This window comes from Camelus ferus, chromosome 29 (assembly GCF_009834535.1).
Source record: "Camelus ferus isolate YT-003-E chromosome 29, BCGSAC_Cfer_1.0, whole genome shotgun sequence".
NCBI lineage: Eukaryota > Metazoa > Chordata > Mammalia > Artiodactyla > Camelidae > Camelus > Camelus ferus.
In genome coordinates this window covers 27,758,536-27,782,924 of record NC_045724.1, presented here as the reverse complement: position 1 = coordinate 27,782,924, position 24,389 = coordinate 27,758,536, and the positions used below count along the sequence as shown (strand labels likewise).

Below are 24,389 nucleotides of genomic sequence, written 5' to 3'. Positions count from 1 at the left end.
ACATCCTGCCCTGCCTGTGCGCGTCTGCCCCCCGCAGCCAGGCCGGGACTCTGCCCGAGGGTTTCCTGCAGCGATGGGAAGGGAGAGGGGCAACCCCCACCCCCTTAACTCTCAGTCTTATCTCTGTTTTCTTAAACATTTCATGCGCTGAAAACCGTGCCCCCGACTCAGTGGACCCCCCTCCCTCCCTCCATCTCCCTCCATCTCCCTCCATCTCCTCCCCCTCCTTCTTCCCGAGACCACGGCGACTCCAGTTTCCTGGCCTGTGTGCTCCCTGCAGGCGGGACAGTGTGACTTCTGTCTGCAGACACTGGACGTGGGGGCCACCCGTTGTGTGCAGAGCCAAACAGGACAGTTTTCAGGGTCCTGGACAAGAAGGGGTGCACCCACCTCCCAGGCGACGACGGGCCCTGATCCCTAGGGCCACTGTGTCCTTTCCTGCGTTTACATGAGTCAAAATCAGCGCCCAGTCGTATTTAGAAATTCAAAGAGACAAGGGGCCTGCTTTGCACTTAGTCAAATTTACATGATCCAATTTAAGAGCACGGCAAGGAGGCCAAGGTCTGCGTTTGGCCGGCTGATGCTCACAGAACTTGGAGCAAGTCCGTGTTTACTCAGCGGCTTGTAGGCTTCGGTGCTTTCACAGCGACCCTGCATCCTGCTAACTTCTCGGTAACACTCCAGTACCTTGCAGCCAGCACAGCAAACACGCTGAGCCTCGAGCATGGCTGGCTAGTGGGGAACGCAGGACGGCGCCGACTGCTTCAGAATTAGTGGTATCTTGCTGGGCGAGAGGGAAATTCAAGGAACTCGAGTGTGCCTCTCAAAGGGAATGAACTACATGTGTACGCCTGTGAGTCTGTGATGAGGGCGGTGCGTGTGTGTGCGTGTGTGCGCGTGTGTGTTAATGGGGGGAGATGTCACAAAAACTGACTCTGAGAGAACAATATTCGTGAAAGTTCCCCTTGGGGTTTTGCCCTGGTTTCAGGGCAGTCCTGTCTCCAAATACATCAGGCTATTGAGGCTACTCCTAGAGACATCCCTCAGCTCCCTTTGGCTTAAGCAAAGCCCCACGTTTGGTCACGAGCGAGGGCCCAGGGCCACTTCTTCGAGCCCTGGTTGCCACGTCCTTCCTCGTCACCGACAAGCTCCTCGTGAGAACTCAGGAGGCCCCGGGACGCTGATGTCGGCGGCAAATGTCTTTCACCTCCAGGTTTTTATCACACTTCACAGTTTACAAGATGCTGTCGCAGGTTGATCTCATTCTGTTGTTCCAAAAACCCTTTGTGATGGGGGAGAGAGCAGGCATTTCCCCATTTTACATGCGATGTCACTTCTGGAGTAATTTATAGCGTGTGAATAGGGTGGCCACAGGTCCGACTTCGCCTGGGGCCGCCCGGATCCTGCGGTCTTGTTGTAACTACAGCCCCCCAACCCCCGCCCCCCGGTCTACAAACCATGTTTCATTTACGTCAGACTTTCAAAGTCCAGTGACTGGTGAGGTCGGGGGATGTGGTCGGGGCCTGGCCGCAAACCCGCCTCCACTTGCTGAGGTCCTCGGGCTGGGTCCTGGCATCTGGCAAGAGCCACATCGTCACCAGGCTCTTGTGTCTGCTGCTGGACCGCGTGGCCACCCGCCTCGGCACCTTCTGCTTCTCCAGGGGGAGGACTTCCAGGTGCTGCCCAGGATGGCCCAGAGGCTCCTTCCGTGTCCCCTGCTGGAGGAGTCCAGCCCTCTCCTCTTCCCAGGAGGACTTCTGCCGCTCCCCTGACAGCCAGCCGCGGCCCCACCTCTCCTCACATGCTGGCCTCGGAGCCACAGTCCGACCGCGTGGCCAGGCGAGGCCCCAGCCTAGTGTCCAGGCTCCTCTTGGGACTGAACACGGACGCCTTTACGTGCAAACTGGGAACTGCAACTAAGAAAGAAAATTCCAAGGGGTTTCAGACCCGAAGAGCCCTGCAGGGAGCCAGGGTCCCCTCAGCACATGCGGGTGAACCAGGGAGCAGCCTGGGGCACGTGGGCCTGAAGCTGCGTTTACGTGAAACCTGGACGGAGCGCTCCCTGGACTTCGTGCGCCGTGCAGTCGAGGTCACGGGGGTTGTTTTGCTCTCTGACTCTTCCGACCCTGAAGGATTTAAGGAAGCCTTGATCACATGGTTTGAAGTTGTCTTGCAGCCGGCCCTGGGCTCACCGCCCTGGCGGGAGGCAGTGATTCAGCTTGGAAAGCCACTTGCAGAGGAAACCGGCAGATTCTCGGCCCACCTGGTGTGCCTCTCCGTCGCCGGCTCACTGCCCCGGGCTCTGAGCCGCTGCGTCCCCCGTCCACACCGAGCCCCTGGAGACGGGACAGGGGACGGGGCACAGGCTGAGGGCACGGAGTCACCTGACGCCTTCCGGCGCGGCGCTCCGCGGGGCCGGCCGGGCCACGTAACAGGGCAGGGTGGCTGCCGGGCGGGAGGCAAAGGCAGACAGGAGGCTGTGTGTCTCGGCGGAGGAGTGTCTTCCTGACGGTGTGTTGGGAGGCGGGAGGGCACAGAAAGCCACGCATCAGGACCAGGGCGCTGGGAGCCGTCAGCTGCCTGTCGTCGTGAACAGGGTCTGGGGGGAAGGTGTGTTTCACTGTGTCGCTCCTGCGGCAGCTCCTTGTGAGTCCTCACCCTGTCTCGGCCACACCCGGCGAGAGCCGGCCCGCAGCCCCGGTGGCCGTGGGGGACCGGGGACGGTTCCACGGTGGGGCGAATGTAGCTGACGAGGCGCGTCGGGCAGACAGGCGCTCCGAGGAGCGGCTCAGAGCAGGCGTCTGGACACGGCTGTCTTTGGGGTTTTAAGCAGATTTGACCGGAATTCCCTCCGCAATCTCTCTCATTAAAAATGACACAACCGTGTTGGGGGGTGGGGGGGTCGCGGTGGATCCAGGCCACGGCAGTGGTGGCCGTGTGGCAGAGCCCTCCGTCCCGGCCCGGCGAGGGCAGAGGGACTGGCCTGGAGGCTGGTAACCAGTGGCTCAGCTCCAGCGGGGACCTGTGGATGCTCGGGGTGATTTTACGGTACAAGCAGTTGCAGGCTCGGCTTCTTACAAGTGCAGTCTTGCGCCAGAGATGTTTGCAGGTGAAGAATGCAGGACTACCAGTTTTCAGTGGTGGTTTTCAAATCCTGCAGTTAAAAAAAAAAAGTACTTGTTTCCCAAACAGAGTCTTTCCATGCTGCTTGTGGGGGCGCGCAGCCTGCCCGGAGGGGCCCCCCGAGTGCGGGAGGAGGGACGCCCCGCTCTGAGGAGCCAGCTGGGGGAGGCTCTGTTCAACCCTCCAGACGCTGGCTGCTCCCCTGCGGTCCTGACCCCGGGGCCCAACGGCAGGGACTGGCTGCGCCCGGGAAGGGAGGCGCAGAGCAAGACAGGATGGACGCGTCCTCACAGGGACCTGCTGCGCTCGGACACCCCGCTGTTAAGCTGAGCGAATTCTCAGTGTTGAGATCATTTATGAGTTGCTCCGGCAGTGAAACGAGGAGAAGAGCAGAACGGAGCGACTGGGACAGATCACGGGGAGGAACGGTGTTGGGGGCGAGCCCTGCACTGGATGGGAAGCCCCAGGTTCTTCCGTCCAGGGCGGACAGCATCTTCAGTTTCAACAAAATTATTTAGACTTTTTGGAAGGCTTTTTTAGTCTTAGAAAAAGTCAAGTAACAAAACAGGATTATTCACATGGAAGTCCGTTTTTACTCAGCCTGCAATAAAAAGGTTAGGTACAGGTGCATGAAAGTACGAAATTCTTTACATGATAAATTAAAATCCTGGTCACCCACGGTGCACAGATTTGGCAGAGGAGCTCGAAGGCTGTGCACCCACACTTCTCATGCGTGGGCCTGGCAGGCCCTCCTGGACGGTGCCTGCTAACATATGCTGGAAATCACAAAATCATGCAGGCCTTTCACCCGACATTCTGGCTTTTGCAGAGTCACCCCCAGTAAGTGAGCACGTGGAGAGATTCACCTACAAAGAGAGTTTATTTGGGGCATTACTCGTAACAGCAAAACGTGGGAATAAGCAAGTGTGTGCGGCGGGGAAGCGGTGCCGGACGAGGGTCTGCCCGCCCAGGACAGTGCTCCTGAGGCAGTGGGACACAAAAAGCAGCTGACAGAGCGCGATCCAGCGCGCTCGCCCAAACACTCGGGTGTGCTCCGCGCATAACCGCGGGGAGACTTACAAACGCCTTAAGAAAGGCTGAGAGTCTACACCAGAATATTAATATTTTAATTTTGATTTTTGTATTTCCTAAACTTCTGAAATACTCTTCAGTGATCCTGTATCATGGACACTCAGAGAAATACAATAAAAAATTTAAAGTATATTGTGTTGCCGACAAAAGACAGAAAAATCTTGTCACAGTCCAAGACTCTAACATTTTAAGAAGACACGTGGACAGCAAAAGAGCTTTTATTTCATGAAGGTGCATGTTCCATTTACTCGTAGCAGCCTTTTTTCCCCTTTTTTACTGAAGCACGGTCAGTTACAGGGGGCCGGTTTCTGGTGCACGGCGGCGTGCTGCGGTCGTGTGTGTACACAAATCTGTTCCTGCTCACAGGCTTCTTCCTGACAGGTGACCCCAGGGTGCTGAATACGGTTCCCTGAGCTGCACAGCAGGACCTTGCTGTTTGTCTATTTTCTATACAGTGGTTGTTAACAGTCCACTTCTCTGTTTCACGCAGTGTGTTCTTCGCTTAAACAGAGCAGAGCACATGCAATCACAAAAGGGACTTAATATCTGGAGCAGCCTCTGAGTGCTTCTGGTGGTGTCCCCTCCCAGCGGCCTGCCCGGGAGCCTTTGCGGGAGGCAGAGCGCAGCCCAGGACCAGACTGAGGTTGCCTTCCCAACACTCCCTCTATGGCCACAGACACCTGCTGGGCAGGAGGAGGCCGAGGGAGCGGTGGCCACAGGAGTCCCTGGCAAGCGGGCACCGTGGGCTGTGACCTGGGATGAGGGGCTGCAGGAGAGGAATCCTGGGGGGCAGGTCCAAGAGGACAGAGAGGGGCTGGCAGTGGAGACAGAGGGAGACAGAACAGAGAAGGGGGCTTCGCATCCCCCTGCGAGGGTCACTGGGGTGACCCCAGAGGCCAGGCCTTGTCCATCAGGCCCAGGAAGGCCCACTGCCCCTCTGCCCGTGGTGGGGGTCTGTCTGGGGTTCTTTGTACTTTCAACCCACAGTGTTCATGGAGGCCCATTCTGGCCGCGGGCAGCCAGGCTGTCACGCTGAGGCCTCAGGCAGGGACACAGGTCGTTCGAATGCAGGTTCCGTGTCCCTGAGCCCCCTCGGTGCCCAGTGGAAACACCTTCCAGGGCCCGCTGCCAGAATCCTTACTCTCCGATGTTGTCTTTACTCTTTACTGCTCCAAAGGAAATTCAGGAGCTTCAGTGATTTTTTAAATGTATTCCCAGCATCTTTCTGACATGAAGAAAATAACTCATGCTTATGTAATCTCTCTGTTCATCTCCTTCATACAAACATCTCATGACAGTTACGTGTGTCAACAGATAAGTCTGGGTGATAAGGCGTCTCTAGCACGTAACCCGTCCGGCCGACCCAACAACGCGTCATAGGTCCTGTCTTCGGCTGATTTACTTGCATCTTAACCAAAGCCGGGTGCTACGTGTCGGTCAACCCTGTCCCCCACCCTCGAGTGCGCAGTCACCTCCTGAGCGGAGCAGGAAAAACGCACAGTCTGTACGTGCCTCCTTATTCACTCGCTCGAGACAACACAGACATTCAGGGATTCACATCTCGCTGAATTCGTGTGGATCCTTGAATACTTGGGCTTCAAATTCCATCTGGCTCTGTGAAGTAAAAGTGCTCAAGTTAGTACAGACTTCCAACAAGGGGGATCAGCAACAAGAAATGTTCTCGTGTCTCCTTAATGTCTGAGGAGACGGCAGTAACTGGGGAAGACTGAGGGTCAGGAACCACTCACAGCTGGCATCAGGGTGACTCCGCTCCGGCCCAGGGCAGTTCTGGGGTCTCAGGCAGGCGAGACCACATGGTCCAGCCCCGGGACCCCCGCCCACTGAGCTCGGCTCACAGGCCAGAGCCCGCAGGGCGGGCCGGAGGGTGGGCACACAGTGGGGGTCCAGGAGGATGGACCACGTCGCAGCCAGGCTGGGGTGGGCAGCGCAGATGCTTCCTGGACAGGAGAAGCTGGACGAGGAGCTTGGGGTGGGGAAGGGATGAGGTCGAGGAAGACAAGAACCCAAGAGCTGAACCCTTGGGATTGTTCACTAGGCGGGCGTGGTGACCTTGGCAAGAGCAGCGTCAAGGGCAGACAGGAGAAAGTGGTGGGCGCGCAAGTCGTGAATACGGACAATTCTTCTGAGACGCTTGGCTGTGAAAAAGCCTCAGACAGCAAACAGGAGCAGGTGTGGGATTCGGGGACGTTCTTTCCCTCCCTCCCTTCTCTTTTGTTTGTCAGATGGGACAGGTTTAGATCTGTTTAAATTCTGATAGAAAGGTTTTAGTAGTGAGGGAAGAGGTTGAAAATGTAAAGATGAAGGTAAATGATGAAATTCCTGAGGAGACAGAAGGACAGAGATCCAGAACTCTGCACCAGGCACTTATGAGATCTGTCCACCCATCCACCCACCTTTCCAGCCACCCATCCATCACCCACCCACCCACCCATCCATCTAGGTACCAGGCCATGAACCAGCTGTTGTCTTCAGTGGGCTTTCTCTCTTCTGAAGCCATTCTCTGAGGGGAATGTCGTTCACCTGATCACCCCCTAAACCAGGAAGCCCTGGGCTGCTGGCCCTACGGTATATTTTGGTCACTGTTCAGCAAAAGCAGTACTGTCACCTTTGGGTCAGGCAGACATGGTCCAAATGCTTCCAGTAGGAGAGTCTCTTCTCTGACGGCTTGTTCATAGTCTGCGACGGACAGCTTCCCGTCGTGGTCGCGGTCCTGGGGGGCCAGCCATGCATCGGTTAACATGCAGACACCACCACCAATACCTACTGCTCCTCCAGTTCAAGTGTCAGCAGGGGAAAGCTGGCAGATACTGACATCGAAGAGAACTTTTACGTAACAAAAGAGCACGATCTAAGCAGTTTACTTCACTACGTGGGAAACGTGGGCACTGTGATTTGAATTCTTACTTCTCTCCCCTATGTGGCCTAGCTTACCCATACTTACCATTTTCTTGAGTGTTATTTCGACCAAATCTTTAACTCCTTCGTCAGGGTCTTCTTCGGACGGCTGCTTGAGAAGGCTGTTCTTCAACATGTGGAACATCTCCTCCTTTGAGATGAATCCATCGCCGTTCAGATCAAACACTTCAAAGCAATCTTGAAAAAAAGATAACCAACAAGAATTTGCTACTGTCAGCAAGGGGACACTCGCTCTGATCAAGTGGTCAGAGCCCAGGGCTCTAGTGTTAATGTCCTTCTCAGGCCAAAGGCCTCCGTGCAACCCGGTTTCTGTAAAAAGGGCTGCAGGCCCACTTGTCGACTCTACTCGACAATCTTAGAACAACTTTCTTCAAACTCAGCTGCAGGGAGCGTGCCGGGAACACCCACAAGTTAACATTTCATCTTGAAAATGTTGGGAAACTGACTGAAACGGAGCCCCCTGGAGTGAATGAGTTAAGTAGGAGTTGGGACGCTTGCACCCATGTTCTCTCCCTTTGTGGTTCCGACTCCAGTGATGAGGTATGTAAGGCGCTCCTCACCTTCGTACGCAAGTGTGCGTATGTGGTCAGCCTGCGCGGCCTTGCTTGGCACGGGTTCCTCCTTGGAATCTCCTGCTTTTCCTCTTTCTCATTTTTTCCCCCAATCCTTATCATTGATTTGAATTCACTCCATAAAAGAGGCTGCTGGGAATTCAAACCACCAGACAGCAGACAAGCCCACCGTCCCAGCTGGGCCGGAGGGCGCCGGGCTAGACTCCTTAGGGACCTCGTGAACAAGCCGAGAGGGCAACGTGAAGGCTTACATTTCATTTTTTCTTCCAGACGTTCCTCGAAGAAACACTGATAGTCCACACACCCACTCCGTTACACTCACACAGCCGTCGTTGTCTTTGTCAAAACCTCGGAAAACTGCGGAGAGAGAGAAGCAGGCAGGACACGTGTGCTGGGCTTCTGTTCTCAGCGATGCGTCTGCTTTGGTGCTGCCCACCTTTCAGGCAGGACCACAGGGCCGCGTGGCCCCGTGCCCTCATCTGACCACGGAGGACACCGAGATGTCGAAACACTGGGAACTTTCACTGAAGCTTTGGGAAGAGTCCCTTCACATTTTGTGGGAACAAGTAAATTCTGAACGTCTAAGCATATTGATCAACAGCTCACACGTGAACACACTGGTGTATTAAATACGTTGACATATTAACATAAAATATATGACTTTATGTCTTTATTACTCAAGAAGAGTAATGCTACTTACGTGACAGATAAGATTATATGTTAGTTTTTATGGAAATACTTTTGATGATGTAAGGAAATAAACATGTCCTTTTCAAATTTTTTATTACTATATTTATGAAGTAGAAAGAGAAATATTTCAGGTTTTCTGATATAAAGTAAGGGAAACCTAGTTAGCCAAGCTGACTTTGTCCTCTTCTTAAATACACAGAAACACAGAAAGAGTGGTCCCCATCTCTCTCCCTACACCCCCATCTCCTCCCTACGCCCCCGTCTCCCTCCCTACGGCCCCCATCTCCCTCCCTACGCCGCCCATCTCCTCCCCTATGGCCCCCATCTCCCTCCCCATGAATATAAACTGAGGTTTATTTTCAGGTGGAACTGGGAATGCAGAAGTTAAGCTTCTCACCAAGAGCATGTCTAAACCCCAAACTACTTTTCCCTGTTAAGGCTGAATCTGGACCATCTGAAGATTGTCCTCTTACCTCTGTCCATGGTCATGTCATCTGTCATTCCAAATGTCACATGCAGGATGTTTCGAAACGCATTGCGATCGAGTCCAATGACCACACCCTGCCGCTCGGTTACATCTCCCACCAGGTTATAGAAAAGACTGATGAGACATTTCACTTCAGATTTATTAACTGCGAAAGAGTAAAACCAAGACATGACAAAATGCATTTTAATCTTTAGTTTCTAGCTTAAATGTTGCATTAAAGACTTTATAGACAAACAACATTGAAGCCATAAATATGTTGCTGTCGACAGGTGACTGTCCTGGGTTGAGTTTCGTGACCCGCCAGGTCAACAGAGGACGCCACTCCTGAGGGCCCCATGGAGGCAGAAGCAGCAGCCCCTCCCTCAGGCAGATGTAAGTTCAGCCCCACTTGGGAGAGAAGAAGAGAGCTTTGCCAAGTTACCCGCAGAGCGACTGTGGGTTCAGATTCTAAGCTTGACAAAGCCATAGAGGGATGAGTCAAAGGAAGCAAGGGGGTGTTAAGAAGGTACTTTTTGATGAGAAGCATTGATGAGACTTGCAAATTAACCTTCCCCTGGGAATACGATACCAGGCTCACGAAAACAAGGGAACAGTTTTCATTCCAATCAGCCTTGGTGAATCCGTAATCCAGACTTTGGAAACCAGAATCAGCTACTTCCCAATAAGGAAGGACTTGAAGCATCTTTTAGCACCCATGGCAGTTCTCATGGTGGATGATGTGAAAACACGCAACTGTCCAGCAGCACTTTGGAGGAAGGACACTGTTATCTCCAGGGTGTGCACACACACGTGAGCTTGTCACACATGTCACTGTGGGCGGGCGGTGTTTATAAACACAGGGCTAACTGTGTCCCAATCGCTGTCTGAGGTGTGCGGGTGGAAGCGTTGGTGTCTGGCATTAAGAACACGACAGTGAGGTTAAATAGGAGGTATAGGTGGAAGATGGAGAAGATTTTATTCCAAAACCGACAAAATTATGGTTGAGTATTTTTAAAAACGGGTGAAGGCTGCATGCACACAACAGAAGACAGCACAAAGGAACGGAGAAATCACACCACATCCTGCAGGCCAGGGCGATTTCCAGCTCTGGGGACCACAATTTAAGATGAAGGCTGAAAACTTTGGAAAATAAATGATTGATAAGTAAATTGATTAAATAGTAGAAAAGAATGTAATGGTTATCATTTTAAAAAGAGTTAGTGGTTGCCATAGAAAATGGTATGTCACTGCCTCAAAAAAAATGAAACAGAGAAATACGGCAAGATCCAGTGACTCCACCGCTAGGCATGGACCATGCAGGATGGACAACAGGGGCCTTGACACCCGTACGCCGGCGCTCACAGCGACCAGGTATCTACGGATGGATGAGCGGGCGAGAAGGATGTGGTCTGTCCAGACAATGGATTATGATTCAGCTTCAAGAAGGAAGGAAACTGTGACACACACTATGGCATGGATGAACATGAAAACATTATGAGCGAAATAAGCCAGACACAAAAGGACGAATATTGTATGAGTTCACTTACATGATGTACCTGGAGTGGGGAGATTCAGAGGCAGAACGTAGAATGATGGGCCAGGGGCTGGGGAAAGTGCAGAGTTACAGTTTAATGGGACAGAGTTTCAGTTTGGGAAGATGAGAAAGTTCTGGAGATGACGGTGGTGATGGTTGCACAACAGTGTGCATGTGCTTAGTGCCACAGGCTGTGTAGTGGCACAACGTAGTTAAAATGGTAAGTTTTATGTTATGTATATTTACCCACATAAAAATATTCTAAAAATTAAACAAAATTCTAAAACATAAAACATTCTAAAACAAAGTTAATGGCTGGGGAAGAAAAACTTGCACGAAGAATGACACAGTCTGTTTACGTGTGTGAAACGCTAGCTGAGGGAAGGTAGATTAGCCACTTTTCTATCTCGGCTGCAATAAAAGTGAAAGAATATATATTAACTTAAATTTTTACCCAAAAGTTCCAAGATGGGTAATTTTTTCTGTAAGATAAATTATTTTGCTGAAATGTTTCTTAAATTCAAGAATACAAAACTAAATGAAGTTAAGGAAATTTAAGAACTGGCTTTCCTCTTTTTGGATTGGTCTGAGTCTGTTCTGTAGTGTGGTGGATTACCTAGGCCTCCACTTAAGGGAATTTCTTCTCTGATTCTACAAAATTTATCCACTTCACCCTGCTGGGATTATCACCTGGCAACTAAAAGGAAACCTGACTTCAGGAGAAAGGTTTTCTATTTAAAGAAACTCAGAATTATTATAATGTCCATGATTTGTCACTATTTCTATAGAATTTAACTAATAATCATCAAGGTTCTTATGAATGACTTTTTAAACACTTTAAAAATTTTATGTAGGAACAAAAATCAAGACTGGTTTTATTGCCATGGTTTCACTTATCTTTAAGTACATTCACCTCTAAATACATTCTTGGAATGTCTGCGACATGTTGTAAACTCACTAAACAGACTGAATCAAATTCAGCATTGTGTATAGATAGCAGTTTCGCATTGTTTATTCAAAGTTCGGTAGATGTTTTAAGGAGATCTGGTCTTTTCCCAGAAATGGAAGTATTTTAAGAAAAATAACGACAGAACAAAATTCTCATCAGATTATAATAATCATAATAATATCTTAATTATAGGATGACTTTTTTTGGAAGTTTAGGATGCTTATGTCCACGGGAACTTTTATTCCCAGTGCCATCCTGAAAGCATCTCCTACCACTCATTATTTTAGATATGAAATATGAGTAGATCCCGTCACATCTAAAACCACATCAAAACATGTTTGTTCTTCCTGTTTTGCACCAATGGCCTTGGGATTACGGCTTCTGTTTCTTCAGGAAGCCAGTAGCTTTGCAATCAGCACACACCTTATAAACCTGCTTGTCAGACAGTCCCTTCCCCATCTAAGCCACATCCACAGCCCACGCACAGTTCTGCCCCTCAGTCTGCACACAATTCTAAAGTTGCCTCTGAAATTTTAGGGCCACCTTTCAGAGTGCTTGTGAGATGAGAGCGGATGTCTTCCACAGGGGCCTCTTGCCACCTGCCAAGTTTCCTTCGCTTTGGAAACTGTGGAAAGTGGGCTCTAGCGTTGGGAGCAGATCAGCCTGGTTTCCCAGCAAACCTCCTCGCTCCGAGGTACAGGTCTCCGTGCCCCCGCAGCTCATCGCTCCTGAGGCTGTTGGCACTGACACCCGCTTTCCCCTGTGGGCCTCCTGCTAGGTTCCCAGCACTTGGCCTGTGCTGGCTGATTTGCTCTAAGAAGAGCTAGAAAGCAGGTGCCTGCTGGTTGTGCCACTTTTCGTGAGTCCGGCGGTTTTTCGTCCTTGTCTTCCGTCTGCTTCTGAGGCTAAAGCCTCACGTGTCCCCTGGGCATACAAACCACACCTCTGTGCCGCAGAGGCACGTTAAATGAGGGTCTGCAAAGCGAGTAAGTGCCTGTGGGGAACTGGGTGCCTGGATGCCCGGAAGCGCTCCTTGGGACCCCGGGCGGGCGTGGGTGCCGGCCCAAGGAGCTGCGGTCGGGCTCCCTCCCAGATTTCTCGTTAGGGCTGGGCGTGCACGGGCTCGGCCCGCACTCGGGGTCCGCGGGCGGGACCCTCGCCCCGGGAGGGACAGGAGACCTGGCCGGAGCCTCTGCCGCCCAGCGCTTGATTCTTACTTACAGTGCTTGCTATTTTTAGTTAAGGAGTCCGTCAGCTTCTGCAGCTTCTTGCGGTTCATGTCGGGCGCTCAGGGCACCGGCTCGCGGCGGGTGTCCGCGGGTGGCTGCGGGGGCCCTTGCGAGCCCTGCGCCCGGAGCGGCTGGCGGTTCTCCACCACGCGCGTGCGCGGCCCTCACACGCGGCGTGGCCATGGCAACACCGGGCGGCCGCTGATTGGCTCCCGGGCTGGGGCGAGTGCGGCTCTCACAGGCCGCGTGGCCATGGCAACGTCTCGGCGGCCGCCGATTGGCTGCCGGGCCGGGCCCTGCGCCGCCGAAGCCGCGGTGTGGCCATGGCAACGTCTCGGCGGCCGCCGATTGGCTGCCGGGCCGGGCGCGGTCTGGCCGGGAGAGCCCAGCAGGCGCGTCGCGTCTGACCGTGTTCTGACTGTGACGTCCGGGTTTGACCCTCCAGGTGCTGCTGGCTTGGGCTCACAGCCCCTTGGCTGGACTGCACCGTGAGTCCTCAAGGTCTGAAATCTGTGTGCGTGCCGTGTGGGGATGTCCGGGTGGGGGGGGCGTCACACCAGGGAGGCTTCGGGGCCTCAGGGAGGTCTGGGAACCCGAGGGGCTGCAGGCATGAGCAGGTGTGTTGCCCGGACGACTGGTCCGCGGGTGCAGGAGGGCGAGGAGCTGGCTCTCAAGCTGTCAGTCCTTCTGCTCAGATGCCAGGAGGGAGTCTGCAGCAAGATACCTTCAAGTTTTTGGTGATGTTACTGAGAGCAAGAGGAACTTGGAATAGCTATTTATTTTTTTTTGCCTCCATTCGCTCTCGGGGGTGGGTGGGGGTGGAGGCTGTCAGTGGAATCTGAGAAAAGCCCCTGGCAATTTTCAGGTTGGTTAAGAGGCAGCCTCCCAAATAAAGACAAGCTAACAGCTGCCCCTGGCTCCGGGCGCAGCCCGACCTGGCTGCTCTGGAAAATACCCCAGTAAAGGGACCCTTTGCTTATTTGAAAGTCAGGTTCTGTGACTGCAAACCAAGGACTTGCTGCTCTTCTTAACCCAGATGGGACACCTTCTTTGAGTTAAGCAATACATGGGTTAGCTGAGCACAGAGCACAAAACCTGTAATATTCTCCAGTGTGTCACTGGCTTAGCTTCAGAAGGGAAAATGCCTTTGAATACAAATTATTTTACAGTATATGTACTGTCCTTGCTACACTGAAAGCAGAAAAATTCTGCCAACCAGGAGTAACAGTTCAAAATGAGGTCTTCGATTTTCTTTCCTTGTTTTATTTGTTTGTTGGATGGAGGACTGGGATGCTGTTTGAGAGTGGAGTGGAGGATACCTGGTGAAGGCAGGCACTGTGTTATCCTCATGCAAATTCCCTGAGAACTGTTAACTAACATGAAAGGATAGTGACTATGAGTTTGCGACAGTTAATGGTTACAGGGTATCCCTGTATGTACTCATATCCAGCAGGTGCTTTGTTTCTTTTTCAAAAAGATTAAAAAATTAAATCATAGTTGATTTACAATGTTGTATTGGTTTCTGGTATATAGCATAGTGATTCAGTTTATATATATATATTCCTTTTCATATTCTTTTTCATTTAGGTTATTACAAGATATTGAATATAGTTCCCTGTGCTGTATAGAAGAATCTGTTGTTCATCTATTTTATATATAGTAGTTTGTATCTGCCAATCCCAAACTCCCAATTTATCCCTCCCTCTCAGTAACCGTAAGTTTGTTTTCTATGTTGGTGAGCCTCTTTCTGCTTTGTAAATAAATTCATTTGTATCATATTTTAAATCCCACACATAAGTGATATATGATATTTGTCTTTGTGTGACTTACTTCACTTAGTATGGTAATCTCTAGGTCCATCCATGCTGCTGCAAATGGCATTATTTTATTCTTCTTTATGGCCAAGTAGCATTCCATTGTATAAATATACCACAGCTTTCTTATCCAGTCATCTGTCGATGGACACTTAGGCTGTCTCCATGTCTTGGCTGTTGTAAATAGTGCTGCTGTGGACATTGGGGTGCATATGTCTTTTCAAATTAAGAGTTTCCTCTGGATACATGTCCAGGAGTGGGACTGCTCGATCATAGGGTAAGTCTATCTTTAGGTTTTAAGGAACAGGTGCTGTGTTTCTAACAGGATCGTAGGAAACAAATGGGGGGATGTATTCAGATTACACTCACCTGTGAAACCTAGTGACTCTGGTCAGATGACCGAGTTGTGGCAAATATTTAGTTCATAGAGATTGTTGCAGTGCTGTTATAAAGACAAGGAGCTGAAAGAGGGGTTGTTGGTGGTTCAGAGGAGAAGCCGTGAGCCCTTCCTCTCCCTAGCGGACTACACGGACGCCCTGCTGGCACGTCTGGTCTCGGGAGCCTGCCCCATGGGTGGGAGCACTTCACTGGCGTGTCCAGGCAAATCGGAGCCACTTGTCGCCCACTGGAAGCTTGTCAGGGAGCCCTGTGGGTTCCTCCTCCACAAGCCTGGGCCCCACCAGCCGCGTTCCCTTAAAGTGGAAAAGCTTATGGAAGGGCAGTGCCCCAGGAGGTGGATGAGTCAAATGTGCTCTACCCGCAGAAGTTCCTGGACCTGCGGGGAACCTCAGTGAGGCATCCCCCCGTCCCCCTCTTCCCCGGGAGAGTGGCCTGTGGAACTGACCTCGCTCTACCATCTTGCTGATCTTTCTCGGGGACAGCAGGTACTTATTAGCCTGATGACGAGTTTCCTGGCCTTTCATTAAGATGAACGTTGCCGCCAAGGCGCCCTGGGCACACGAGAAGTGTGACGCTGTGTGCAGACGTCCTTTCTGCCCTGCCCTCATCCCTAGTGTGGCGCTCACTTGGAGAGTCCGGGGGAGCATGTCCTGGTGGGACTAGACACAGGCAACCCAGGAAAGGCAATTCACAGTTAAAACTGCGGCAGGGATTTGGCCAACAGTGTTCTCATCCACGTGGCTCTGCCTTCATTCTGGTTCCGGGGGAAGACTGTCTTCATGGCACAAATGCCAGGAAACCAGGAATTAGCCTGCGCGTGGCAGTCAGTCACCTGTCGCGTTGGTCCCTGCCTTCAGCCAGTGTTCTGAGTGCTGGCCACATGCTGAGGGTTACAGTAGGTCCCTTGAGTTATGCCCAGGTCCTGCTGCTGGGCTCCGGCCACCCCCAATCACGTGATGAAGAGGGCGCGCACCGGTGGGGACCATCCTCCGCGCGGTGCAGTTCCGTGAAGGACGTGCTGGTGCAGGCGACGCTTGGACGTGCACACTGGGTCTCGACTTTGGCTCCTGCTAGTGCTGCTCTGCGCTCGTTCGGGTGACGCCTGTGAGGTCACGAGTCTCCTGCTCTTGAGTGACCACCTGGGAGAGGGCCTGCTGGGTGAGTACAGGTTTTCCTGCATGAGGAAGGACCGACCTGTTTCCCAGGGTGGCCGGCCACCGAGTTGAAACCAGCGGTGGGGGATAAGAGAGCCATTTGCCCCGGGCCCCACCAGCACCCAGTGCAGCCAGCCTTGTTGGTTTCAGTCATTAGTGGGTGTAAGTGGGGACTCACTGTGATTTTAATTTGCATTTTCCTATTACTAGTGAACTGAATGTCTTTTTAAAAGGTCTTTAAATGTTTATTTTATTTATTTGTTTTCTGGGGGGAGGTAAATGGGTCTACTTATTTATTTACTTATTTTTGATGGAGGTGCTGGGGATTGAACCTAGGACCTTGTGCATGCCAGGCATGCACTCTACCTCTGAGCTATACCTTCCCCCGAATGTCTTCTTAATATTAGGTTGTAAGTATTCTTTATGTATTATGGATGGAATGCTGTTATCGGATACCAGTGGGTGACTTTATGCTTTTACTAGTGGCTTTTGGAAAGCAAAAGTTTTGGGTTTTGAGAAAGTTCAGTTTACCAAAATTTAATTTTATAGTTCATAGTTTGCATGTGCTGCTTAAAAATATGTTGCCTGATCCAAAGCCATAAAGATTTCTTTCATGTATGTTTTACATGGTTTACGGTTTTATCTCTTACATTTGGACCTCTGGTTTCCTGCAGTTAATTCTCGTGTACACGTGAGGAAAGGGTCGGTGCTCATTGTTTCTCACGTGGGCCTCTGGTTTGCAGGAGAGACGGTTCATCTTTCGTGGACTTACCCTGGCGTTTCTGTCAAGTGGTCATGTAGTGTGAGCTGCGTCTTGGGCTCTAATCTGCCCCGTTGATCGCTGTGTCCATTCTCATGGAACATCACACTGCGCTCATTCCCGTAGCTTTACAGTGAATCTTCAAATCAGGTAGCGTGAATTCTTTAATGTTGTTCTTTTCCAAAGTTGTTTTGACTAATTAACATCATTTTCATTTCATGTGAATTTTAGAATCAACCTGTCAGTTTCAAAAATCCTGCCAAGGTTTGACTGGGGCTGCATCGCTCCTGTGTAGCCATCAGGGTAGAACTGAATGGGGTTGCTTTTCTGACCCGTGGACATGGTGTCTCTCCGTTTGTTAGGTCCTCATTGTGTCTCTCAGCACTGTGTTCAGGTTTTAAGTTACACGTCTGAGCATCTTTTGTTACATGTGTTCGTAAGTATTTTTGATGCTAATGTAACTGTGATGTTCGAGGTCACAGTTGCTCTTTGATGGTACATAAAATGTAACTGGTATTTGCGTACTGATGCTTGACTGTCTCACTGGCCGTGCTGTCACTGGATTTAAATCACGGTGCACACTTCGCTCGTTTTCTCTTCAGTGATTCATTTGTTATCTCATGAATCGGCTCGTCTCTCTAGTTAATAAATGTGTATTTCTTTGTCGCCAGCTTCTTGTGGGTCTGACTAGGTGGTCACACGGTGGACGGGGGGTTGGGTGGGAGGGGGTGGGGCTGCTCTGTCGTCCTCTCCTCGTGGGCTTGTGCCTTTGTGTGAGGGTCACCCTCAAGTCGGGGCTTCTGTGAAGAAATGACCTGAACCTACTTGTGCTCTATTTCAGGGCTAGTTCAGTTAAAACTAGACAATGTACCCCCCAAATCCACTTGACCAGGGCACTCTGAAAGCAGATAAGCGAAGGGGCCCGTCCCCGCCTCCCAGCATCCCGGCCCTGGGACACGCATGTGACAGTGGTTGTGCGAGCCAGCTGTAGGCTTCCCTTCGTCACTTCAGCAGCAGCGACAGCTCGTCCTGGTCACAGCCCACGCGGGAGGGCTCCTCTCCGGTCTGTGGGCTCTGCAGCTGCCTCTCCTCGCGCCCCTCGGTGCCCTGTAGGTGTTACTTCAAACAGAAGATGGACGCTCCATGCCATCCTGCGTGAAGCCTCTGGACGGTCACCGCGCCCCGTCCCACGGGGGCGTCCCCCTGCCCTGCCTTCCCGCCAGAGCGGAGGAAGCGTTTTCTCCCTGGCGAGAGGAGTCGCCTCAGCCCTGTTTCCAAAAGGCCCATCGAACTTCCTTCAGCTTGTTTACCTTAAATCCACGTGTCCTTTTCAATGACATCCTTGAAACTTTGGAAGCGGGTTTTCTATTTTTTCCATTTCCATTGTGTTTGAGCATCTGCCTCCCTGAACCGCATTGTGTTCTGTGAGGTGACATCACGTCCCGTGCGAGAGGCACATCCAGTGGAACAATGAAGAGCTCCAGCGAGCGCTTCGGTGCGGTGACATCACTCGGCGTGTCAGAGTTTGCTTGCAGTCTGCAGATAGTGGGTTTCCTACAGTTTTGAGCGCTCCGTGGCGAGTCACGGAGCCTTCCCTTCCTCTCGCGCGTGTCACGCTGGGTTTTACACTGACTACAGAGAGCACAGTTCGCTCCCCTCGGGGGGTCAGAGCCAACAGAGTCTCCACTTTGATAAGACACCGGTTTCAAGCATTTGAATTTGCTCTGTTCAGGGAGCACTTAGGAGGCATCAGATACACCCTCTTCCTCCTCACCCACGGACCCTGGTGAAACCAGTTCCCGGCTGGGGTGAGCGTCTCCCCGGCCAACCCGAGCGTCTCTGGTTAAAGCTGTCCCTTGACCCTCTCCACCGCAAGCGAGGGGTCAAGGGACAAAGCCGGGTCCAGTTTCTAATGCTTTCCCCCAAAGTGGCCAGCCGGTGGGAAGTCCTCCCGACTGAGTCCGTGTCGGTGGAACTGCGTGATGGCTGTGCCTTCCCCTGAAGCAGAGCCGTTCGGTTCGGCCCAGCGGATCCATGAAACTTAGTGTGACAGACCCTGGTTTCAGAGGATGCAGAGGCCAACACCACTGCTGTGGGTGAGAGAGAGGCCAGCACCGCGTTCGCTCCCCGAGGCACCAGGCTGGTCTTCTGCAGGAGGCGCTGCTCCGCGGCTGAGCGAGGGCCCTGCTGGGCTGGGGGGGCTGCGGGGCCAGCAGGGACTCGCCAGGGGAGAGGAGGCCGGAAGTCTCAGCCCAAAGAGGGATTCAGGTTAAATCTGCTTGGGGTTGATCAAGGCTGGGCAGGAAGCGGCTCTCGGGGACCAGCCAGGGCTCCTGGAATCCCAATTAAGTCTGAGAACGAAGCTCTTGTCTCCTTTCAGGGGGCAGAGGACCCTGCCTTCAAACAAAAGTTGGTCCAGGTTGCAGGGCCTTTTATGTTAATTCGATTCTGAAGTGTTTCTCTCTCGCTCTCTTTTTTTTGTTGTTTTTTAACTTGATAGTTGTATTGTTTTTCCTTTTTTATTGAAGTCCAGTCAGTTTACAATGTGGTGTCCACTCCTGCTGCGCAGCACCATGTTTCAGGCATACGTGTACACACACTTCATTCTCAGTGTCTTGTGTGACCTCTAACGAAAGGACTATGAACGTGAAATCGGCGTCAAGTTCTTAAGTGAGGTCTTTGTTTCCAAGTCTCTCATTTGTGTCGCTGATGTTTCTCACACACGTGTCACAATGACTTTATCTTCTGTGTGTCCACATGACCGCGTAGTCGGCAGTCAAGTCCTTCCTTACTTAGGTTGAGAAATGGCTCGTTTCCCTGCGTCCTTTTTGAGAGCAAAGACCCGGCTGATGTAGAAACTCAGTGCAAGGGGAATGGACCCCTGAAAGCCCCTGGGACGCCAGGAGCGCCAGTCCCGCCCTGACCTTGGCTTGGCACAAGTCTGGTGGGAGGCTTTGCCCTGAAAACCACGCCACTCCGGAGTAGGACTTACCGTAAACAAATGTATTTTGAAGCGCCTTTGGGGTTGTTCTCTTAACCGTTGCTGAAAAATTGCTCTTTAACGAGAACCTCAAAGTGTGATCTCAGCTCCAGCGAAGGAGGGGCCTGTCCAGCTGGCTCTGGGAGCAATCCCCGCCCCCCTCTCAGGGCAGGGCCCGGCTTTCCTGCGGTGTGGACGATGGGTCGAGCCTGGCTGGCCCCCTTCCCCTGCCGCCTCTGATTTCGTGGGGCATCTTTGGGACAGACCTGCGTGGGTGCGTGCCCTGTTCCTTTCCCCCTGAGGCTCAGACGTCGGCCTGGGTGATGTCTGTGTTCACATTTACAGCAGCGGTAAGAAACAAAAAACACTGAAAGAATCCAAATGTTGCCTCTAGGATGGTCACAAAGTGCCCACCACGTGGTCAGGGGTGTGCCTGCCGTACGGGAAGGGCACGGGCTCGTTCAGAGATGCGTAGGTCCCCCTGACCCCACGTGCCCGGAGCTGGGCCGGTGCCTCGTCTGTCTGGCCGGGCCGGTGCCTCGTCTGTCTGGCCAGGTCAGGCCCGCGCTCCTGCAGCCTCTGGCCCCCGGTCGGCTGCACACTCACTATCTCATTTCATCCTCAGCAATAGCGTCTGAAAGTATTTCCTGATCTTCTGGGGGAAGAAGCGGACGGTCAGAGTGATTAACTGATTGGTGCACAGACCAGCCAGTTAGAGGCAGGGCTGGTGGACCCAGGACTTGCTCTCATCTGCTGCCCTCTCCCCGGCGTCACAGCTGGGTCATCCCAACTTCCTGCCGGACGTGAGTGTCAGTTGCTGGCCCTGCCTGGCCGAGGGTCCCACCAGCCCATCCATCACGCCCCCCCAGAGCCCCGGGCCCCATCGCGCCCCCCCAGAGCCCGGGGCCCCACGCGCCCCCCCCCCACCCAGAGCCCGGGGCCTCCCAGAGCACGGTGCGTGCTCGTCACTCATCTCCTTTTTACTGTTAGCTCCAGCCTTAGCCATCTGAATACAAGTTCCTTAAGAACAATTCCTGGGAAATCTGTCCATTTCAATGGAATGGTGGCCAAGACTTGTTTTTGGCCTCCCTGTGGTGACAGGTGTGCAGCTGGACAGACCCTGGCCTCAGCCTCCCCTGGTGGTAGGAGTGGCCATGTTTGTGCCACCTTGGGGTCTGTGACTTAAGGTCCCTGAGGGGGTTCGTGTCTCCCCTCCCATGAGACGGGATAGAGAGGCTTCCTGCCACTGGACTCGACTCTGCAGGGGATGGCGGAGAATTCAGATGGAGGAACCCAAGTCTCGGAAGGGTGTCCTGGAGCAGAGCGACCTGTGGCCTGGAAAGCTCACCTGGGAGATGAGAGAAACAGCCTCACCTGTTTTAATCCACCAGCTTGTCATCAGGTCTCTGCCAGCTCGGGGTGCTCATGGGGCTTGGGACCTGAACCACGACACCTGCGGGAGACACTGCAAACGACTCACATGTCAAGTGCACCCTGTGGGATCCTGATACTGACGCGGGCGGGGGGTCAGGGAGGAGGCCCCATGTGGAAGACACGGGGGCACTGCCGGACTAGGGAGCAGGCGGTCAGAGGCACGGGCCTGGGGGGACGCGGCCCGGGGCCGTGGAGCTGCAGCAGGGCGGTGCTGCCCTGTCCGTGGACAAGTCACCCGTCCCCGCGGCCCAGAACCACAGCCAGCCTCAGCTCTCAGGTCTGTGGCTGGTGATCTCCGCCTGGCTCTGCATCCCTCTGGGGGTCTTCTGGGACGCAGTGGGCCTGGCGCTTCCGGCACAGGGTGACCTCTCCCCCAAAGGGAGGGAGCTCAGACCCCACCCCCAGGCCGTGTCCCCCTCTTACTGGGGGAGGGGCGTGGAGGGGTGCTGGGCACCTTCCTGAAGCCCCGCTGCCGGGGAGAGGCCTCGAGGGCAGAGGCCTGGGTGGGGGGCCTGGTGAGCGAGTCCTGTGGCCCCACTGGCGCTGCCAGGACGCGCTCTGGTGGGTCTTGGCTAAGTATGTTAGGAAATCTCTAGGAATGATGGGAAATAGGGCCCGGAGCGGGTGTTACACAACAGGGGCCGTGCAGCTGGGAGCCGGGCGGGAGCGCACTGCTGGCTCCGCCACTGGCCCCCGGGTTTTAGGGCTCACAGGCCATGGGCTGAGCCCTGAGACTGGGGTCTGCCTGCCACGTGACTCAGGGTCCACGCAGGCCTCGGGCAGGTCCTGAGCCTCCCGGGGGCCCTGTGGCCTCGGATCCCGGCTGGAGCCGCAGGGACCAGGAGTCCCAGAGTCGCCCTGGGAACGCGCCCCGCTTCCTCACTTTCGTGGGCGGGTTGGGGAAAGGAACTACTAAAAATAACCAGGAAAGAGATCGCAGAGGAAGAGCAAGGACGCGGGCCCGTGCTTTGACTAATATGGACTTTCTCGGTCCTGAGGAAGTACTTTGTTTCAAAAATAGCTGGTGCTTTTCCAAGAGGAGCCTTGGGGCTGTGAGCGGTCCCCTGCATTGCTGCATCGCTCCTGCAGGCCGGAGGCAGGGACAGGGGCAGAGACCTGCAGGAAGGGAGGGCTCCCCCCCCCCCTTTTACGGTGGAATTGCTGGTGTTGAACGAGCTGCTGAAAACACAGCTGGGGGCACTGGACAGGACGGTTAGGGACAACGATTTGTCCCAAGAACGAATTTTGAGCTTGATGAACTGGAGTTTGCCAGCATTTGTAATCAGGGAAGCTTGTTTTAACAGGTAAAAGTTGGAGCTGGAGGGCGGACACCAGAAAGGTGGCAGTGAAGAATCTACACCTTGCTTTTAAGAATAAGCCAAGCCACCGAGGACTTGCTCCGAGCCGGGTGCTGCTCTGAGCATTTTCTCTGTCAGCCCGTCCGACCTCGCTCGAGCCCTGGGCAGTGGCTGTCACCTGCTCTGTTCATTTGGGGAAACCGAGGCTCAGAGAGGTTAAGTTGCTCAACATCGGGAGCAGGGGTGGAGTTCGACTTCAGAGCATCTTTGTTTCCTTTCCAAACGGCCTGGTGGCTGTGTGTGCCACATGGGTGTGCCTGTGTGCACATGCTTGCACACGCGTGGGCTGTTTTTGGCAGGCGTGCATTTGCTGGCAGAACTCCAGTCCCGATTTCACTGGCTCTCCCGTCCCCAGGGACCATTTGTCCTCTGACACTGGCGCTTCATTTTTCACTCGCCATTTCTTATCGGCCTGCAGTCCTTGGAAAGCTATTTCCTCTGGAAGATGGATGTGAACAGTGCTTTTTGGTAAAGAGAATGCGGTTTCCACAGGCCTGAAGGCTGAGTGTTTCCAGCAGACATGGAGACGCTGTGATTGGAGCCCCGGTCCTGCTCCGCGTCTGCTCTGCAGAGGCTTCGACTTCCTGGCCGAGGGCAGGTTCAGTTTGCGTTACTATGTGTGTGGTCAAGCAGACGTCTTCCTGCCGGAGACGTTCAAGGTGGGGCCTAGGTCTGAGACGTGAACACCTGTTTGTACACTTGTGTACTTGTGAACCCTTGATGACTTTGCTTTATCACACTTTCTATTCTGTTTTAGGCTTGACCTCACTTCATGGCAAGGAATCATCTTTTTTTTCCAATCATCGGAAGTTCATCCGTGTTTACAGCAAAACCTCATCAAGTCCGACTGCTCCACGTCACACATCCTAGTGCAGCTGTAATTACGTTTGTAAAGCACGTGAAGAATCATTTGCTTAAAATGGATAACACACCCAGGGCTTGGGGCGACACAGCACATTAAAGACATGTTTCTGTTCAGTTATTCGTACATGCAAATCAGCACGTTCACTGCAAAACAGACTCGGTTGTTCACGAACATCTTCCAGCCTCTTAACAGTTCAGATCCCTGATTGTGCAATTCCTCGGAGGGTCTGGCAGTAAAGCACATTGAAGTTTATTATGACCCAGAGTTGTCCTTCACGTTGTACCCCTGCCGGTCCTGGGTCCCCCCCAGTGTCCTTCCCATGTGCACGTTGGTGTGCTTGTCAGAATCTGTATTAATTATTTCCTCCTTTCTCTGCTTTCTGCGGCTGTGTCACTCATTCGAGAGGCCCAGCACGGCCCTTCCAGATGCTGGGAGACTCCGGGTCTTCTTGGCCCCTGGCAGTGGCTCACACTTGGTGGGAGTGACTTGGTGCTTCTATTTTTCTAGAATAGACAATTCTAGAATTTTCTAGAATTATACAATTAATGTTAATTCCTCTATGATGGTTTGGTAGCGTTCTTCCAGGAAACTAACTGGGCCTGGAGATTACGTTCTGGGGTTGCTTTTAGTTACAAGTTGGATTTCCTTAATAGCTCAGAGGCTATTCAGAGTCCACGTGTCATAGAGGGTAAGTCGTGGGAGTTTGTGCTTTTCAAGGAATTGGTCCACTCATCCAAGCTGTCAAGCAGGTGTGTGCAGACTGGACCGTTTCGGTCCCGGTTGCCATGCTGACACCTGCAGGATCTGTGGCAACACCCCCTCACTCCTGGTACCGATACACTGACAATTCGTGTCCTCCCTTCTCTTCTCTTTGTAGGTCTTGCTAGAGGTTTGTCAGTTTCGTTGATCTTCCCAAAGAAAAGGCTTCTTGCTTCATGGTTTTCTCTGTTGTTTCTGTGCTTCTAACTCCACTGACTTCTGTCTCTTCTGTCTGTTTCCTTCCTTCTGTTCGCTTTGTGTTTACTTTTCCGGG

General features: G+C 52.9%; 1 protein-coding gene and 1 long non-coding RNA gene across 8 annotated transcripts; one reads left to right on the top strand and one right to left on the bottom strand.

Moving 5' to 3' along the window:
• Positions 1-4,417: 4,417 nt before the first annotated feature.
• On the bottom strand, positions 4,418-12,828 carry EFCAB1 (EF-hand calcium binding domain 1). The gene is given in 7 exon segments (XM_006176534.3): positions 4,418-5,829; positions 6,842-6,946; positions 7,178-7,329; positions 7,976-7,994; positions 7,996-8,081; positions 8,888-9,046; positions 12,585-12,828. Coding segments are annotated over 7 exon segments (639 nt in total). The 5' UTR covers positions 12,643-12,828; the 3' UTR covers positions 4,418-5,769.
• Positions 12,829-12,981: 153 nt separating this feature from the next.
• Positions 12,982-23,611, top strand: LOC116660471. 7 transcript variants are annotated; one of them, XR_004316010.1, is made up of 6 exons: positions 12,982-13,093; positions 15,170-15,963; positions 16,703-16,869; positions 17,561-21,101; positions 22,438-23,150; positions 23,249-23,611. It is a non-coding gene; the product is annotated as an uncharacterized LOC116660471 (long non-coding RNA). The 7 variants fall into 7 exon arrangements; XR_004316011.1 differs by lacking the exon at positions 12,982-13,093 and having other exon boundaries at positions 14,575-15,963; positions 17,561-20,049; positions 20,325-21,101; XR_004316015.1 differs by lacking the exon at positions 12,982-13,093 and having other exon boundaries at positions 14,575-15,963; positions 17,561-20,502; positions 20,964-21,101.
• Positions 23,612-24,389: the final 778 nt, after the last annotated feature.